The sequence below is a fragment of the Vicia villosa genome, unplaced genomic scaffold (genome assembly GCF_029867415.1).
Source record: "Vicia villosa cultivar HV-30 ecotype Madison, WI unplaced genomic scaffold, Vvil1.0 ctg.002187F_1_1, whole genome shotgun sequence".
Lineage (NCBI taxonomy): Eukaryota > Viridiplantae > Streptophyta > Magnoliopsida > Fabales > Fabaceae > Vicia > Vicia villosa.
The window spans coordinates 305,616-325,141 of NW_026705862.1; the positions used below are offsets into that span (position 1 = coordinate 305,616).

The 19,526-nt window shown below is 35.5% G+C and overlaps 3 protein-coding genes across 3 annotated transcripts; 2 read left to right on the top strand and 1 right to left on the bottom strand.

Moving 5' to 3' along the window:
• Positions 1 to 1,682: 1,682 nt before the first annotated feature.
• LOC131638139 (putative GTP diphosphokinase RSH1, chloroplastic) lies at positions 1,683 to 10,199 on the top strand. The gene is made up of 24 exons (XM_058908688.1): positions 1,683 to 1,934; positions 2,175 to 2,359; positions 2,750 to 2,935; positions 3,051 to 3,116; positions 3,235 to 3,327; positions 3,432 to 3,563; positions 3,687 to 3,788; positions 3,965 to 4,042; positions 5,162 to 5,233; positions 5,435 to 5,542; positions 5,708 to 5,805; positions 5,982 to 6,042; positions 6,140 to 6,202; positions 6,300 to 6,356; positions 6,476 to 6,577; positions 6,729 to 6,887; positions 7,045 to 7,176; positions 7,314 to 7,400; positions 7,509 to 7,580; positions 8,390 to 8,476; positions 8,572 to 9,025; positions 9,309 to 9,370; positions 9,476 to 9,544; positions 9,653 to 10,199. Exons 1-24 carry the CDS (start codon positions 1,907 to 1,909, stop codon positions 9,755 to 9,757), a joined length of 2,658 nt encoding a protein of 885 aa, XP_058764671.1. The 5' UTR covers positions 1,683 to 1,906; the 3' UTR covers positions 9,758 to 10,199.
• A 54-nt stretch (positions 10,200 to 10,253) lies between these two features.
• On the bottom strand, positions 10,254 to 11,573 carry LOC131638140 (uncharacterized). The gene is made up of 3 exons (XM_058908689.1): positions 11,257 to 11,573; positions 11,071 to 11,134; positions 10,254 to 10,987 (listed from the first exon to the last, which is right to left on the bottom strand). The coding sequence occupies exons 1-3, from the start codon at positions 11,532 to 11,534 to the stop codon at positions 10,385 to 10,387; spliced, it is 945 nt and encodes a 314-aa protein (XP_058764672.1). The 5' UTR covers positions 11,535 to 11,573; the 3' UTR covers positions 10,254 to 10,384.
• A 5,733-nt stretch (positions 11,574 to 17,306) lies between these two features.
• Positions 17,307 to 19,291, top strand: LOC131638142 (large ribosomal subunit protein eL19y-like). The gene is made up of 5 exons (XM_058908691.1): positions 17,307 to 17,469; positions 17,587 to 17,709; positions 18,422 to 18,735; positions 18,855 to 18,928; positions 19,021 to 19,291. Exons 1-5 carry the CDS (start codon positions 17,358 to 17,360, stop codon positions 19,055 to 19,057), a joined length of 660 nt encoding a protein of 219 aa, XP_058764674.1. The 5' UTR covers positions 17,307 to 17,357; the 3' UTR covers positions 19,058 to 19,291.
• The last annotated feature ends 235 nt before the right edge of the window (positions 19,292 to 19,526 follow it).

A 19,526-nucleotide genomic window follows, 5' to 3' on the forward strand; every position in this document is an offset into this window, starting at 1 on the left:
TTGACTCCTTCCAAATCAGCTATCAATAATTCTAAAAACCAACTTATTCCAAATCAGCTGTAACTAATTCCAAAAATCAACTTCATGAATCTTTAGTTCCACCCTCGACAACAGCAGATGCAATTGGAATCATTTGATCATTTGGGTCCCTCCCAAGGGCATCTAGTATTTGTCTACCATACTATCCCTTTAAGAAACACCCATCCAAGTTGTATCCTTCATCCACAACATTTTCAAACATGGTGGGGACCTCATTCAAGTTGACTCCTTCATCCACAACATCTTCAAACACAATGGGAATTGAGTATTCTAGTTAAAGTATATGTTCCTTAATAATGTCAGGCTGTGAAAGAGGATGAGTAACATATAAATGGCATGCCACAGTCATCACTGCAATTGTTTTCATCTTCTTAGCTCCCTTGTCGTCTTCCAACAGAACAATGTCATTAACATTCATTTCATCGTAATACCAAAACTTATCTACAGTTGGATAACCTGACTCTTTTAACTTACCTAAAATTTCAAAATAACTCCAATAATCAGGATCAATATCCCAAATTGTCTCTAACCCTTTATAACCCGACTTGGTAAAATTAGCAAACTCCTTTAAAAATTCACCAGAATGATGCATAATACATCAAACTTCATCTCTATGACCTATTCAAGCTACATAAGATAGAAGAAGTATTAAGGAAGATGACTAAGGATTTTTTTTTTTACATTTTTAGTAACTTACAGTTGAGTATTCGTACCTCAGGGTTTCTTCTTCAAACATTATTTGATTGCAGACCGTCTTAGTTTTATCTTCAAAGGTGCTAGGGCTTCAACTTTCGTTTCGTCCCAATTGTTTCGTCTTCAACTTCGTTTCGTCTTCAAAATGCAAATGATGTTTCTCTCATTGAAACTTTGCCCTAATACGTTTCAGCACGTTTCTTTTTTATTTTCCAAATTTTAAATCAATATAAAATAAACAAATTCCAGATCAAATTCTAAATGTCCAGCAAGGCAATACTTAACGTTTTTTTTGACAAAAACTAACGGAAGAGACCATTTAAGATAACAAAATGTTAGTTAAGGGACTACTTCGTAACATTTTTTAGTTAAGGAACTAAAGCAAAACATTAAATTAAATTAAGAGACCAAAAGATGCATTAAGCCTTATCCTTACTATAAGTTACCATCTATGTTTGGAACTGAACACATCAGAATCAAAAGTAACAAAGTCGGATGAAACATAGCGTAATGAAAATTTCATTATATTGTTTTGGAAAATCTTGAGACGAAACAAAATAAGTTCTTCATTCCATTCAAATCTAAGGGAAAGAAATATAATGATAAATGATGGAATGAAATGTAATTCATACCCATCCATTGTATTCCACTCCATCCAATTTTAAATAATTCAAACAATAAAATATCGCTTCTGCTCTCTCTGTTCGATTATATAGATCTAAACAAAACCATAGGGTTATCTTATATCATGATACTATTGTATCAATTATATGAATCCATTAATCCAAACAAAGTCATAGGGTTATCATATAACATGATACTATAATATGATTAAAATTTGAAGCATGAATTTATTTATTGATTTAGTGACTAATAAAAAAAAAAAATAGATGGAAGGAGAAGAAGAAGATAAAAATAAAAATATCTTAATAAAACGGTATTTGTGTGGACTGAGCGAAACAGGATATCCCATTTGCATTGCTGCTGTGTTTGTTATCTGTCCTTCTTTGGCCTCTCTCTCGCTCTCGACACACACAGACACTCTCTCTCTCTCTCACTCTCTTCACATAACCGCAAAAACCATCTCCTCAATTTTCCGATTCCCCTTTTCCTCCAAAACCTATCATCACACTCATGGAATTCAATCTTCAATGAGATTCCTCATCTTCAAATCATGGCATCTACTACTCCTTCCATGTCAGGTACGTTTCATCACTGCTAAAACCCTCACATCCTTGATATTTTGCGTGCATGTGTTTTCGTTTTCAGTATAATGTTCAAAATTATCACTCAAATTTACGCCTGTAGCTTGATTCTTTCATACGCAATCAATCGGAGCATATTCAATTTTGAATTATTTGCTTTGTTGCTTATCGGTTTTGAGTAGTTCTGTTATTGTTGAAGATGAAACGTTGGAAATGTTCGTTTATTTTTGTGTGCAGTTTCGTTGGAGTGTGTAAACGCGTGTAATTTGTGGAGAGGGGATGGAAATGGAAGACATGATTGTAGTTATCAATCGTGTGCGTGGAAATCTCCTAGGGTTCTTACTGGATTTCTTGCTACTACGGCTCGTCCTCATCATTACTTGTTGAATGGGCGGAATGGAAGAAGGAATGGATATAGTTTTGTAAGTTTTGCAGTTCCCTTGGCGATTTTGGCATTTCTTGTTTTGAGTTAGTATGCTTTGTAGGAAATAATTAATTAGTTAGTGTTTAGGTTAGTTTTCAAGGTTCGAACCCTGAACTTGGATCGTTATTGCAGTTATTTTTGTAGGAAAATGTTAATTAGTTAGTGTTTAGGTTAGTTTTCAAGGTTCGAACCCTGAACCTCTTGGTTAGAACTTAGAACTCGCGTCGTTCAACATACCAACTTAGCTGTCTGTTTGGGACGGTCCTTACTGCTTTTATGTTCGTATTAAATCAAATTTGATGTTCTAATGTTGCTTGAGACTTGAGTGTTTTATTTTGATATTGTTGTTGTTAATAACTAGGTTACTATCAATCTTGCAAATTTGCAGGCATGTGAAGCCTTTAGTATAGTAGGTTCATATTCTGATGAAACACTTGGCAATGGCATCACACATCGTGATGGATTCTCTAGATCTATCTTTTCTAGATTTGCTCCTAGACAACGGAAATTATCTTGTTCTTCGGCTTTTTCGATGGATACTGCCAGCGAGTTTTCCCCTAGAAGCTTGTGGGAGGTAGGATCCTGAACTTTATGAACCTGGCATGTGTATTGTTGATTATAGTTCTCCTAATGGGGACGTTCTTTTTGTTTGAGCCTGAGTTGTACTAAATATTATTTAATTGCAACAGGATCTTAAGCCCGTGATCTCGTATCTTCCTCCTAAAGAACTAGAGTTAGTCCATAATGCTTTTATGGTAAGCTGACTACCTTAACAAAGCAATCTTAATATACTTGTTTGGGCAAAACAATCTCGTCGATATAGTAGAAAATTACCTTTTTGTTTTGTTTCTGTTTTATTCCTGGTTGATACAGTTGGCATTTAAAGCTCATGATGGTCAGAAAAGGCGCAGCGGTGAACCCTTCATCATTCATCCAGTTGAGGTTGCACGAATTCTTGGAGAACTTGTGAGTTTTTAAGAATGCTACCTCTTCTGAAATATGGTTGATATAATTATATATGCATATAACAAATCAATATTTATAATGAATAAATCCAACCATTTGTCTAGGAACTTGATTGGGAGTCAATTGCTGCTGGATTACTTCATGACACGGTTGAAGATACAGATGTTGTGACTTTTGAGAGGATAGAGGAAGAATTTGGTGCTACGGTGCGCCACATTGTGGAAGGAGAGACCAAGGTATTTTGGTAACCTAGATTTTAATGTATTAATGAAACATTATATAAAGTTAGTGGCTTTGGTACCATATTCATATGTTTGCTACATACATTGGATTCACATTACATTCTCAATCCCAACTAGGTGTCAAAGCTGGGAAAGTTGAAGTACAAGAATGAAAAAGATTCTGCTCAAGATGTGAAAGCAGAGGACCTAAGGCAAATGTTTCTGGCTATGACTGAGGAGGTGACCTCTTTTACATAAAAGTTGCTTGTCTTTTTCTTTTTTGAAAAAGTTACTTCTCTTTTTCTTTTTTGAAAAAGTTACTTCTCTTTTTCTTTTTTGAAAAAGTTACTTGTCACTTCCCAGAGTATTATAGTATGTTGATGTTAGCTTGGCAACTAATTTGCTTGTCACTGCAGGTTCGTGTTATTATCGTCAAATTAGCAGATAGGTTACATAACATGCGCACTCTATCACACATGCCTCCACATAAACAAGTAAGTTCCATTGACTTGAATAATCTACTGGTGACTCTTTATCATTCTTTTGCCACAAATAAGAAAACTAACATGGCCTTCCATTCCAATCCTTTTACTTTTAAATAATACAGAAGTGTCCTTGCCAGGGACACTGGCCCAACGTAATTTGAAGCATAAAGTGTAATTTATACAAGGCCCTATTAAAACTAACAACATTTTATATATGTTATAACTTTTATATATATTTAAAGCGTGACTATTATTTATTAACTATAATTGATGTAATTTTTTGTTGTGTGTAAACAATCCTAGAGCTTGATTAAATTCTTTAAGTAGGCCACAATGGTTAAGTGAATCAGATTATGAGTCCAACTAATGATAGCATTTTAAGTATGAATATATTGTATGAGCTGTACTTTATTGCTAAAATGCAGTGGCGCGAAGGTTAATTTTTTAGTTTGAATCAAGGCTCACTGTGTTTGATGCCATTGAGAGATATTCTTTTATTTTTGGAAATAATTTGTTCCTTACAAAAAGAGCAAATTGAGATATGTTGGATTCGATCCCGTGATCAAGGACGTAGTAACCAACACATTGTTACCGCTGCGCTGTTGCCAAATATGTGATTATTGTGTGGGACTTTTGATATATAATCAGAGTAAGGAGGACTAGATTTAGAAGTCTCAATAATATAAAAATAGAGGCCTAAAACTTCGCTTGCTTTAGGCTAGGGCTGGTCCTAAGCCAGACACGCAAATTAAGGATTTTGATAGAAATGTTGCATATGAGCAACATCTGTTGTCATTGTCACTAACCTTTAAATTACAATTCATATCCATTTAGTCCACTTGCCATTAATCTTCAGTGTCTTGAAACTGAAAGTGAATTGCATTTCTTTTATGAAGAGCTGTCCATCTCTCTTAGTAGCCTTTATTGCTTTCTGTTAATATCACGAATTTTGTAGAAAAAAAATGACAATGTCAAAAATACTGAATGAGCCTTTTTGGGTATTTATATCATGAAGAATATAGAAGTATTGTCATTTTAACATGTTATGTGTATATCAATTGTGTTGAGTTCGTGATGGACCGGCCTTGTTTCTAAAATTGTTTTCTAACTTTAGTATGCTGTGTACAGACTAGCATTGCGATGGAAACATTACAGGTATTTGCTCCTTTGGCAAAGTTGCTTGGGATGTATCAAATTAAGGTATGGTATAATTTCACTGTTGCCAATGCTAAGAACTTGCATGCATATTTTGTTCCTACTATGCCACAAGTCCATATAAATAGACTAGAACTCAGGATAGAAATACTTATTTTCAACATTATTATAAAATACGCGTATTTCTTGACACGGGGGAAATTCTCTTAGATCCTGCTTCATAATTATGCTTTTTTTATGATGCAGTCAGAACTAGAAAACCTATCATTTATGTACACAAATGCTGAAGATTATGCAAAGGTGAAGAGAAGAGTTGCTGACTTATTCAAAGAACATGAGAAAGATCTTTTAGAGGTAGTGCTGGTCAGGCTATATTAATTTTTTGTTAATATAGAAAAGCAGATAAATTATTACTGCAATGCCACCTCTATATGTTCATTTATTAAACCTTTTTTTTCTGGGTGATTGTGCATCATTGCATTAGTTATTAAACCTTTTTTCTTCTCCATTTCTTGATAGGCTAACAAAATATTGTTAAAGAAAATCCAAGATGATCAATTCTTAGACCTTTTGACAGTTAAAACAGAAATTCGAGCTGTCTGCAAAGAGCCTTACAGGTTAATCCATGATACTCAGTGCCACTGCAACCATTTTTGTTTATCCACCTGTTCACGGTGGCTGATTTGTTCGATATCACATACATTTTACATACATACTGCGTGCATACTTTATTGGAATTTTAGGTGCTTCTTTCACTGACTATTAATTAAGAAATATTATTGATTATTTGCAGTGTCTACAAAGCTGTGCTCAAATCTAAAGGTTTGATCAATGAGATTAACCAAATTGCACAGGTTACCTAGATTTATACCTTGAAAAGCTTAATGTGCTATAAAGAATTTGAATAAATTGTGTTTTTTTATTGAGTCATCAACTGTTTGATGTATCCAGCTTCGTATCATTATTAAACCAAAGCCGTACATTGGAGATGGGCCTTTATGCAGTCCACAGCTGGTAACCAATTACTCATTGACAACTGATTTTTCTCCACTTGCTCTACCTTTTACATGGTATATCAAAGGCCTTTCTCTCATTTTCATGTTTTCTGCAGATTTGCTATCATGTTCTGGGGTTGATCCATGGAATTTGGACCCCAAATCCTAGATCTGTACGTATGTTGTTTTTTATTCTATTTAGAATACATAATATTAGTTAAGAGTAACATATTTTCATTGATTTGTGAGAAATTTTTGGTTTAGTAAGAAATATTGGATTTACTTTTTGTAGATGAAAGATTATATTGCAACCCCTAAACCTAATGGGTACAAGAGTCTTCATAGCATTGTGATTCCGTTTTTGTATGAGAGTATGTTCAGGCTTGAAATCCAGGTAGTCTTTATTTGGTTATTTCAAAATTTAATTTTTGTATGTTCCATTTTCTTCAAGGAATTTTCCCTACTGCCCTAGCTGATCTGAATGAAGTTCACCTTAAAATTTTCTAATGAGTTTATCCTCTTCAATTTATTATTTATTTTTGTAGATTAGAACAGAAGAAATGGACTTGATAGCTGAGAGGGGCATTGCAGCTCATTATAGTGGGAGAGAATTTGTTACTGGACTGGTTGGAAGTGCAGTGCCCAGCAGTAAAAGCTCAAGGGGGAAGACAGTGTGTCTTAGCAATGCCAACATTGCACTCAGAGTATGCTATCTATCCCTGATTGATTATGATAGAAATCACGTTTAAAAGAGAGAGCTTAGTATAACTATTACTCAATTTTAATGCTATTACGCTGTTGGTCTTGGCTTTGCACCAAAAATTAAAATCTCGGTACTTATTTCACGAGCCTTTTCTACAGATTGGCTGGCTCAATGCTATTAGGGAGTGGCAAGAAGAGTTTGTTGGCAACATGAGTTCTAGGGAATTTGTGGACACTGTTACAAGAGATCTTTTGGGCAGTCGAGTCTTTGTATTTACACCCAGGGGAGAGGTAATGTGGACTATATCGTATACTATGCGGCAGTATTTCTTCATCCAATTTGCTGAAGATAATTAAGAATCCTGAATCAGAAATTAAACCATCTGCAGTTTCGTGATATTTCCTTTTTTCACCATATTTTAATGTAGATTAGGAATCTACCTCAAGGTGCTACAGTAATTGATTATGCTTATATGATACACACTGAAATTGGCAACAAGATGGTAGCTGCAAAGGTATCACTATTTTCATACTGATGGAATTTAGTGTTGGTCAGTAAAAGACATACAAAGCGAAAGCATTTTTATTATGGTATTATTATTGAGATGTTTGGTTTAATGCAGGTCAATGGCAACCTTGTTTCTCCTGCACGCGTGCTTGCTAATGCAGAAGTTGTAGAGATAATCACATATAATGTCAGTATTGTTAAACTCACCCCATATATTTGCTATTTGGATTGATGGATCTGATGCAACGGGAAAGTGATAAAATTTTGAAAATATAAAAAATAGAACGGTTTTTCTAAAATGTGCAACCTTGCACATATACAGATTATTAAGTGCCCACTTTTTCACATGTTAATTACTCATTTTCCTATTGATTTTATAGATTAGCATCTCTGTAATCTTTTTCTTACCACGAAATTAAAAAAAGGTAATTTAAAAGGAGAAAAAGTGGGGTAATTGGTGATCCTTATTATTTATCATGTGAAAGGTTGCTCACATTAAAAAACCCAGAACACAAATCTAATTTGCAAGCTGTGATGTTAATCAAGTTATATGATTGCCTACGGTTATTAAGTTTCAGATTTATTATCAAATCACGAGCTGTCAAATATTTTGGGTATTAAAATCTGTATATTCACGAACATTCTATTTTAGAATATGAGTCTTAGCATATCATCATGATAAATTTGTAATATCTTAGTGTATCTTTAGAATATATTATGGAATTAGTTATCCATATCATTAAGGAAGCAATCTTAGAGATTTATTTCATTTTCATTGTGTTTATTTTCTTTAGAATATATTATGGAATCAGTTATCAATATCTTTTTTGTTATTGACATTGTGTTAATGGCTTAGGTTTGACAAGTGATATTATGCTAGTATAAGGAAATTATTCCAGCTTTCATATTTACATAAATTTTCATAAATGGTCTTTGAGTTAGTCAAAATATCATGCATACCTTTCACTTCATTGGAGCTCATAACTTTGTTACCAGGCACTTTCCAGCAAATCAGCTTTTCAAAGGCATAAGCAGTGGTTGCAACATGCTAAAACACGGAGTGCGAGACATAAAATAATGAAAGTAGGTCACATGAGAAATTTTGAGCATGATTTGCTAACTCCTATAAATTTTATGCTATATCTGTAGTTTAATCGTTTTATACTTTTTTTTTGTAGTTTCTGAAGGAACAAGCTGCACTTTCCGCGGCTGATATCACCACAGAAGCAGTTAATGAATTTCTAAGTGATTCTGACAAAGATAGAGAATCTGAAAAGCTGCCAAATGGTTCCAGTGGTTCTAAAGATAGGAGTGGGAAAATATTATTGAACGGTGTGGAAATATCAACTTCAGAAAGAAGTGAGACTGTCCTCCAGAGTAAGAATGGAAGTGCATGGACCCCTAAGCTCAATGGAAAACACAATAAGCATGTGCATCATTTAAGTTTGAATGGCAAAGGGGACATGATGTTGCAGGGAAACCATGTTGCCAATATGATTCAAGTAAACAATCCAAAATATAAAGAAGTCCTGCCAGGTTTAGAAAGATGGAAAGCCCATAAAATTGCCTCGTGGCACAATATAGAAGGACACTCTATCCAATGGTTATCTTTAGTATGCATAGACCGAAGAGGTAAGCTTCCTGATCTTTCATGCCTGTAAATTGGATGCTATGCACATTGTGGTCGATGAACTTTTTCATAACTGCATTTTTTCAACTGCAATAATAATAAAAGTAAAATGATATCATGGGAGTATATTCACTAGGTAAGGGCACAACTTAATGATAGGCTGGTGAAATGAAGGTCTATATACACATTGCTTCTTTAACCGTTACTATTTCATCTAGTAATTAAATTTTTAAGAAATACATTAATTCACTATCTTGGTTTTAAACTTGTAAACCGTTGTTTTAGGCATGATGGCGGAGGTCAGTACGGTATTGGCCACAGCAGATATAACCATATGCTCTTGTGTGGTGAGTGGTTAAACCAAGTCCCCATAAATTATACTATACTCAAATATAGGATGTTGTCTTTGACATCATACAAGTACTTATTTATTTTGGCTTATCAATGGCCAGGCTGAGATTGATCGAGGAAGGGGAATGGCTGTTATGCTATTTCATATAGAAGGAAATTTAGAAAATTTGGTACTGTATCATCTCTAACCCTGGTTTTGCTTGATTCTTAATTTGTGATCATTGTTTCATTGAATTTATGTATTCATGGTCAACTTACACAGCTATTCTGTTCCTCAGGTGAATGCTTGCTCTAGAGTAGATCAAATACTGGGTGTTTTGGGATGGTCTACTGGCTGCAGCTGGCCAAGCTTGATGGAAAACCATGGCGTTCTCGAATGCTAGATGAATGATCAGATCTTGAACTAAGTTTTGTCCGCAGAAGCGCAGACATTTATATGTCTAAATTTTGGTTTACAGTTCTCATATATTTGTTCCAATTCACTAACCCAATAAACAGGCAGCGTCCAGCCAATTGAGCCAAAGTCTCAGAAACTCGAAACTGAAGGCATTGTTGTATATAGAAAAGAGTGATAGGATAAAAGAGTATACACTGTAAAGTACTTGTGCAGCATTTACACAAGGAGCTTGCTAGGATATCTTTACTTTAATTCCATTCCTACCAAACGTGTGATTAAGTGCTCGGTATGATGGCATTCTTTATATAGGATAGGGTCAGCAGACGAGCATTCTGAATTCTTTCTTTTTTTTTTTACTTGTAAAAAGTTCCATATCTTCTTTTATATACATAATTTTACTTTATTGAAATGTGGCTTCTCAGAATATACTTTCTCGGTTTTGTAACCTAACTGATAATAGCAATGTACATTTCCAAAACTCATTTAAAATGAACAAATATATTGATCTTAACTCATAAAACACACATACATTTATATATGTTTTTCTGACATTATATATTTATATATGTTGATCCTTTTTGTTTAAAAAAAAAACATTGATCCTAATTTCACCTCATGGGGCTATTACAGAGTCATCGTCATCAAGAACATAAAGAGATTGCAGTAGGCCACGGGTCAGTGCAGCTAGGAACATTAGAAATCCTAGCTTCAGCATAGGCATAACCCAGGTTGCCAATATTGATGGTTGAACTTTCTGCACCACAGGGAAACTTGCTGTTTTGTTCCACATTGCTTCTTTTGGTGCTGTCTTGTTTGAAGCATAGTAGGAACCATCATCTGCATATAAGTCACTGCAAACATTGCTTTCACAGTAGTATTTCTTGTATTCATGTTCCATCAACTCCTCATTGTCATCAAGGGAAGTGGTCTCTGTTGCTTCTAAGCTATCTTCTTCCCCAGTCTCCTCCGTAGCATCATCAGAGTCCGTGTCATCATCCTCATCATTTGTTTCAGTAGATGTTATTAGGCTATTTTCAGATTCACCCTTCTCTTCCTCTTGTTCACAGTCACCGGAGTTGTTAAACAACTCCGAACTTTCTTCCACAACCATATTTTCGTTTGAGGATGTTGCACTTTCTGGCTGGGAGTAGTCAGAGAATGCAATTTCCTGATGATGAAGGCAATCACTATTGGGTTCATTGTCAATTTTCTCCTCCTGAACCAAATTCAACATCCAAGTTAAAGCCAATATATATCAAAAACTCTCACAACTGCATTGAATAAATATGGACAAATCACCAGAATCAAGGGTTGCAACTCCGAGGAATCATCTGTCTTGGCACACTCATTGGATGTCAAACAGCTGCAACAACAACTGACACATGTTAACATTATATCCATAATTATTAATAAAAGATACATTTAGCAATTAACTTAGGTATGCATGTGTGATATGTTATTTATTAAATAATTATTATATCATACGATGTGACATCCTCTCCAAACTGGTTTGTTGAATGTTGAAGAGAAGCTTTATCATCATCATCCAATAAATATTGTTCTTGGTGGTGAGGATGGATGCTTTTTCTCTTATGTTTTTTGTTTCCAAAAGAAGTCACAGCCATGAAACCTGCAATGGCCAAGGCTCCACCAAACACAAGAAGTCCAGTAATTCCACCTTCACCACCAATAGTTAAGCTTCTTCTTCCTAAAGAAGTGTTTGTTTTCCTCTTTCCATCTCTGTTTGTCCTTTCATCTTCCATTGTTCATAGAAAAAGCAAAACCAAGAGATGAAGCTTGTTTATTATCTTATCTTATAAATAATAAAAGATGGTAAGATCAAGATGGTGCATGCAGAGTGAGACAGAATCGGGCCTCTTCTTCGTTTTGTTCGGATTCATTACTCGGTATCTGATGAGGTTTCCATACGTTGAAAATGAGTGACACGTGTTTGGATATGTCCCATGTTTTGTTTTTGTTAACTCACCGCAATTGTAGTTTGAGCAAAATGCTTTCAATCGATAACATCTGGCCACTACAATTTTGTTTGGTATTGAAATTGAGTGACTTAATCGTGCCAAGTATGCACTAGAGTCTAGATAGAGTAAGGGTCATGCACCATCCGTGATTACATGTTTCACGGCTCATCAACTTGGCATGCTTCCTATATAATCGAGAATAGTTATTATATTTGACATGAAAAAGATTTAAAAAGCATACACAATAAATTTCCACTTTGCCTTTAAGTTGATGGTGATGTTAAATTAACCATCAACCACCTTAATGTTGTTGTCAGTTTTGAAATACTCTTCATCAAAATTAGTCAAATTCAAACAATGTTTCAACCTTGATCTACAGACTAACTTGATTAACACACAGAAACAACTTTTTGATTAACACACAGAAACAACTTTTTCAATCACTTTTTTATTTTTATTTTTATATTTAATCATAAAAAAGTGCAAATGGATATCAATGTATTTTGTTCTTTTATGATACAGTGGATGATTATCATTAGCCAAATAAATGATATTTTGGTAATTATAATGTATACATTCATAACTAATTTCTAGTATTCACATCTCCAACATAGTTGCATTGCATCTACATATTCTTCCAAAACATCTTAAATTATTCTTGTGTGATCTTTTCGACGATCTATTCAAATATCTCAAAATTTATCTTAAAGCTTTTTAATATACATGACTTCAATTTGTTATAAATGAACTCATTATGTTCAGGGTCGACTATCCACATGCTGCACCCAAAATTTGGGGATTTCAATTATTATTTTTAATTACAAAAACAATAGATTTTACATCTATTTTTTCAAAAAAAAAAATTGTGTAAAATCATAATTTGTTTTCAAACATATATCATTTTATATCACTTTTTTTTTTAAACTGGTGTAAAATCATAATTTTTAAAATTATATTTTATTAATTTAGCTCTATTTTGTAAATTAGAATAGGGCCTCTTGATTGATTGGGTCGGCTTGATTATGCTAATCATATATGTTAACTTTACTACAAACTATTTCATACATGATGTTTCCAACTCCACTTATATAAGGAGTACTCTTCATTTTTTTTTTCTCATCTTCATATTAAAGACATTGCAAGATCAAAATATTTGTGTCATAATTCAAAGAAGTGTTAACAGTCTTAGCTTTACTGATCTATAGTGAAATAAGAATAATCCACTCTTTTCTCAATTTCTCACAATTATTCTTTCAAAAAAAATCATCAAATCGACAATTTTATTGTCTAGAGCTTTGTTTCAACCCCTAATAATTTGTGGTTATGACCCATACAAATATTTTTTTTCAAAAGACTCACCTTATGCTTGTCCTCTACAAAACCTTTTCGGTTATTTCGCGTAGTTTGTATCTTCGAGGTTTCCATGTAAAAAAAAGGTTTTCACATACATTTCTTCTAGCTCAAGATTGTATTGATTCAAAACAACCATAAGAACCCTTATCAAACAATTTTTTTTTACCATTGGTGAGAAAAACTCAATGTAACCCCCCCCCCCCCCACTTGAGTAAAATCATTTTCCGCAGTCTTGCTTTGAACCTTGACTCTTCAATTTCCACAATACCGTTTTTTCTTTTTGGAAATCCTTTTGCATCCAGCAATTATTTGGTTCTTAGGTAGATCCACAAGTTTTCAAGTGTGGTTTTTCTCCAATGAATGCATTTTCTTCATTCACGGTCTTCAATCATTTTTGCTCTATTTACTCTCAAATTCTTTCTTGAAGGTGTTTGGTTATGAGTCGTGCAAATCTTCAACTTCATTTAGAGCATGATAAATGGTGGAACAATATTCTCATTCTCCTTATCTCTAGCCCATCGATAGTCAAGAGCCGACATAAGTTATCTGCTACATGGACTAAAAGTCAGAGTCTAATCCTCCTCGTATTTGTAGTCACACTAGTTGAAAGCTCCACCTCAAGCCGAGTTTCCTCTAACCTTGTTGTTTCTTAGTCTAGATTCTGCAGATCTTTCCACCTCATCTCATGCGGGTTTCTTCATAAGATTCCTTCTTATCACAAACCTTAATCCTCCTCCAGGATCCATCTTCCACGACTTGTAGTCCTTCACACTTCCCAGATAATTAGTGAATACAAATTTGAAAGCTCTAATATCAAGCTTGTCTTTCTTTGTGTACAAACACCAAAGTTCTCAAAATCTCCAAACTTTGAGTAGTAAGTCTGTATTCCACTTCATACCTCCATTATAAGCTAAAGTTAATTCTTCTTAATGGACAATAAAACTTAAAGAGCGAGTCGGTGCCTCCTTTTGGGCGACCTCGTGTTGTCTCCCCTTTCTAGAGTGGTCCTGAATATATTGCCTTAGGCAAGGTTATGTACAAATATAACACTACACAGTCCCTCAGGCACGAATCTTTTGGTAGAGGATGAATTTTATTTACTCTCTATTAATGGGAGTATCACGGGGACTACCGTTTTCCCTTGTGAGCTTTTGTTTAACCTCAAATAATCCATAATTTTACCGCTCCTAGATCATATGGCATGGCTGTCGAGACACCGAGCCCACCATATGTTTTATCAGGAAGCCTAGTAGGGGAGACACTAAGTCCCTCAAGAGGGGTGTTTTACTTCTTAGACGAGACTTCTAGCAAGTCCTATAGCAAAACTTGCACCAAGTCTCCGGGGCTTGATATAGGCCACACCCATTTAAGCATGATTTCAAAGCTATATCGACCGGGGAGATACTCAATCTCTCAGACGAAAACTCTTCTTATATGGGATCTCCAAGCCCCATCACGTAGCCCGGCTAGGGAGACACTAAATCCCTTAGGCGGAGCGCTTTGCTTCTCAGGCAGGACTTCTATCGAGCCCTCTAGTAAGAATTGCACCAAGTCTCAGGGGCTTGATACAGGCCACGCCCATTTAAGCGTGATTTCAAGCTATATCGCTCGAGAAGAAACTGAGTTCCTAAGGAGAAAATTCTTCTGGCCGCTTTTGGGACAACCCGAGAGGGCTACACGGATCCTCCTCCGAGGGTCGTAATCGCCTATGGAGGTAACCAAGGTCTTATCGCATAAATCTGTTACACACACACACACACACACACACACATATATATATATATATATATATATATATATATATACTACCCTGAAGGGCAGCCGAGCGCTCTATCAGGGTTCCTTGTACGTCTATTGCCTCAAAAGGCAGCAAGGATCCATCAGTGAAAGTCCAAAATAGATATTGCCATGAGGGGCGACAAGGACCCTTCAGTGAAGGTCCAACATAGATATTTCCACGAGAGGCAACAAGTATCCTTTACTCAAGGTCCAACATAGATATTTCAACGAGGGGGCGACAAGGATCCTTCGGTGAAGATCTAACATTGATATTGCCACAAGGGGTGGCAAGAAGCCTCTGATGAAGGTCTCACATCGATTTTGCCACGAGCGGAGCCAATGATCCTTTGTGAGGATCCATCATAGATATTTCCATGAGGGGCGACGAAAATCCTTTAGTGAAGGTCCAACATAAATAATACCACGAAGGGTGGCGAGGATCCTTCGGTGAAAGTCCAACATAAATATTTCCACAAGGCGCGACAACGATCTTTCAGTGAAGGTACTGCATAAATATTGTTCAAAGAAAGAAAAATAAAAAAAGGAGGTCCCTGTGCAATAAAGCATATGAGTGATTGTTCATAGTTATAGAAATTATGTCGAGGCGTGGTGAAGGTCGTCAATTGGTAAAATGGCAAGGGCGAGGTCATCAATTAGAGAAATTATGTCAAGGCATGGTGAAGGCCGATATGTCTTTGGCATTGGTTGCATTTATTGACAAAGGAGATGTTGTTTTTCATCAATCTGGGCCAATTATAGTGTGCTCTTAATAGTTTATGGGCGAGAGCTTTTCCGCCAATATGGCTGCTGCAGGCTCCCTTATGGACCTTCGCGAGGACTAAAGCGATGTCGCTCTCATCTAGGCACCTCAACATAGGAGTGACATTTTCCATTTTGTAGAGCTTCCCAAAGAGTATGGTGTACTTGGCGACCTTTCTTCTGATATTCCTGTATCCCCCTTCATCGGGTGGGGGGTCACCTAATTGAAGGTAACACAGTATGGGCGAAATCTAGCTAGACTTTAGATCGAGCTCTATAAAATATACTTCTTCTGCCTCGATGCTAGGGGAGACCAAAGTCTCTTGTATGACACTCGTAGTGAACCCCGCGACCTTCGAGGGGAACATATTCTAGTTCGAAGGAAATGAATTGGGAAGACAGATGACATACCTTCTATAAATACTTTATTAACATAGGCTCTTTGGCCTTGTATTGTCCCAATACTTGGTTGGCGACCAAGTGAGAGTCGATTTTCGCTTTCAGTTTGGTGGCTTCCATTTCGAGAGCGAGGATCATACCAACTACGAGTGCCTCGTACTCAGCTTGGTTTTTTCTAGTTGTGAATCAAAATTTTAGCTCTTGCTCAATTACTAAGTCACCCGATCCCTCGAGCATTATCCTCACACTGCTCCCTTTTACGTTAGAGGCGCCATCCATGGACAACTCCCATTCCGAGTGAGGAACTTCTTGGACGAGCGTGCTGAGTTTTCATACGAAGTTGACTAAGGTTTGGAACTCAATGCTTCCCCTAAGAACATACCAGATGTTGTATTCCGAGAGTTGTACTGATGAAGATACCATTTTACCCACCAAGTCGGGTTTGTACGATGGATATCATATAAGGACTAATCTCAAATCTCTCACATCAATAATCCACACTTCATGACTAATGATAAGGACTTGGGAAACAACTGTTTAGGGATGGCCAAATGCCTAATTAGATTGGCCAATCCAAAGGCCCGACCCACCCACAAATTCCACTCCAGTGGAAAAAAAAGAAGACGCCCTTACTCAGGCACCACATTGAAGTAGAACCCATTTTATATCTCTTAGGTTGATATTCATTCAACGATTCTTCGCGTTTCATGTCAGACCAACCGACGAAAATTCTAACTGTCACCCCAATACAAGCATGACTCTCAATCACTCTCAGATGTCATTCAGCCACACAGTTGCAAGTTTCACCACCCTAATTTTAGTGACTTGAGCGTTAAAGCATTAACCTTGTAGATACACCCATCTCTGATCATTGCAAACGTTAACCATTGTATTATAGACCTTCCATGGTGACTCATAAGAAATATCCTTGTTCATTTGTTGTTGTTATTTGTGTCTATTTATATTTAATTATAAAAAATTTCATAAGTAAGACAAATAAAATTATAAAAAAGGACATATATTGTTCCCTTGAGATATAGTATTTATTTTTTATTAATATATATACAAATTATAAAATATAAAAGATTCATAAAAATAAAAACAAGTATAAAAGTGTTTTAGTTCAAATATTTAAATTTATTATTGACTAAAAAGTGTTTTATTATTATTGGGCCAAGGAGATAGAACAAATGGGCTTTTAAGACAAATGAAAACAACCCGTAAACCCATTACAAAATTCCAAACCCTAGGTTTATATTCGAGGCTGCATCCCTTCCACCATTCTGCGATAGCCTTAGCTTCTACTCACAGGGAAACATGGTTTCGCTCAAACTCCAAAAACGTCTCGCCGCCAGTGTCCTCAAGTGCGGAAGGGGAAAAGTTTGGCTCGATCCAAACGAGGGAAATGAGATCTCTATGGCTAATTCCCGTAAGCAATTTCAACCTTACCTCGTTTATCGTTGAATTTCATTGATTTGATTGTGATTGTATAGATTCAGCTTCTGTATCTTATTTTTAGGGTTTTTGATTGGATTTTGATTTGTAGGCCAAAACATAAGGAAGCTGGTTAAGGATGGGTTTATCATCAGGAAACCTACCAAGATTCATTCCAGGTCACGTGCTCGTCGTATGAAGGAAGCTAAGAGGAAGGGAAGACACTCTGGATATGGTAATTTATTACCCTTATTTTTTATTAGCTTCATTTTGAATGGATATTGAACTCATGATTTAGGTTGCAGTTTAAAATAACTCTGATTTTGATATGGTTAAATTTAGTGATAATTATTTTTGGATTTATGAGAAAATCAGAAGTTGTGTATTTTTTACACTTTTTACAATGATTTGTTTTTTTTATTCTGCTTGCCAGTTAAAATTGAAGTGTTTTTTATATGATATAATTTAGTGATGATTGTTTTTTGATTTATTAGAGAACACAAGTAATTTTGTGTTTTTACAATTTTACAAAGTGATTTTTCTTTCTTATTTTCCATTGTAAATGATTTTTATCCAGAAGCTAATCAATTTATTTTTTTTGAAATAAGAAGTTTATCAAAATAGCTTTCATGTTCAGCATGAAACTTGTTCTTTTAACCAAATCGTATCTGAATAATGCTTACACCTGCATAACTATTACAGTTAAAAAGTGATTTAGAAACTTTTTTTAGATTCAATAGCAGTTTATTCTTTTCAATATGTAACTGTGAAGATATTAATATTTTAACTAGTTTCTCATCTATTGGTTAGATTTATCTAGTTTTGTCAAATATGAAAATTACCGAGTTTGTGAGTGTGTGTTTTTGAGCTGGCATAAAATGACTTTCTGGTTATTAATAAGGAGACGGTGAATTATTACCTAATTGGGTTTGTCTGAATTCTGTTAGGTAAGCGTAAGGGTACCAGGGAGGCAAGGCTTCCAACCAAGATCCTTTGGATGAGGAGAATGCGTGTGCTCAGACGTTTGCTCCGCAAGTACCGTGAGTCTAAGAAGATTGACAAGCATATGTACCATGACATGTACATGAAGGTTAAGGGTAATGTGTTTAAGAATAAGAGAGTTCTAATGGAGAGCATCCACAAGTCTAAAGCTGAGAAGGCAAGAGAGAAGACCTTGTCAGACCAGTTTGAGGCCAAGCGTGCCAAGAACAAGGCCAGCCGAGAAAGGAAGTTTGCGCGCAGGGAGGAGCGTTTTGCTCAAGTGAGTTCCATTTACTATTCTTCAAAATCTCTATTTACACATGGCTCTGCATGATTTTAGTTTTACCGTGTTAACAAGTATATAATGGAGATTTTGTCGCTTGTTTATAAAATGTTTAGGGTCCTGGAGGAGGAGAGAAGCCAGCAGCAGCTCCTACTGCTGCTCCACCAGCTGAAGTTGCAAAGCAAACCCAGTGAGTAACATAATTTATGCCTGTCCTGTTCTGTATCTACTATCTTTAGTCCTTTCATTGTATAATTTTTTAAATAAATATCTTTTTTGCAGACCATCAAAGAAATCCAAGAAGGCCGTGGCAGCTTGAATTTGTGTGGCAGAATATTAGGGCTTGCATCCTCTGTTACTGTTCTAAATTAGTTTTGACGAGTCATTTTGTTGGTTTAAGACAGTTTTCATTTATCAGGTGTATGAATTTATAATAGTCCCTGTTTTAAATGGTGTTTTGCTTTATTTGTTATGAATTTTGTTGCGGAAACACTAATGTTATACTTTGTTAGCTTCCTCTATACTTTGCAACTATGTTTACATGCATTCTCAATCCCGCGAATTTACATGCTTTCTCAATCCCGCGAATTTACATGCTTGTATTTGATTGGACGGAACTGAGATGCAAAAGATGTTTAGCATGCTCTTTATAAAATTGTTTTTGGAAGAATTTCATAGAACTTTGTCATTTTTTATTAAACACCTATTTCGTGAGTTTCATATGGACTGATATTTGTACGACTTTCAGATTTCACACAACAGAAGAATATGTGTTGAGAGATAGGGAG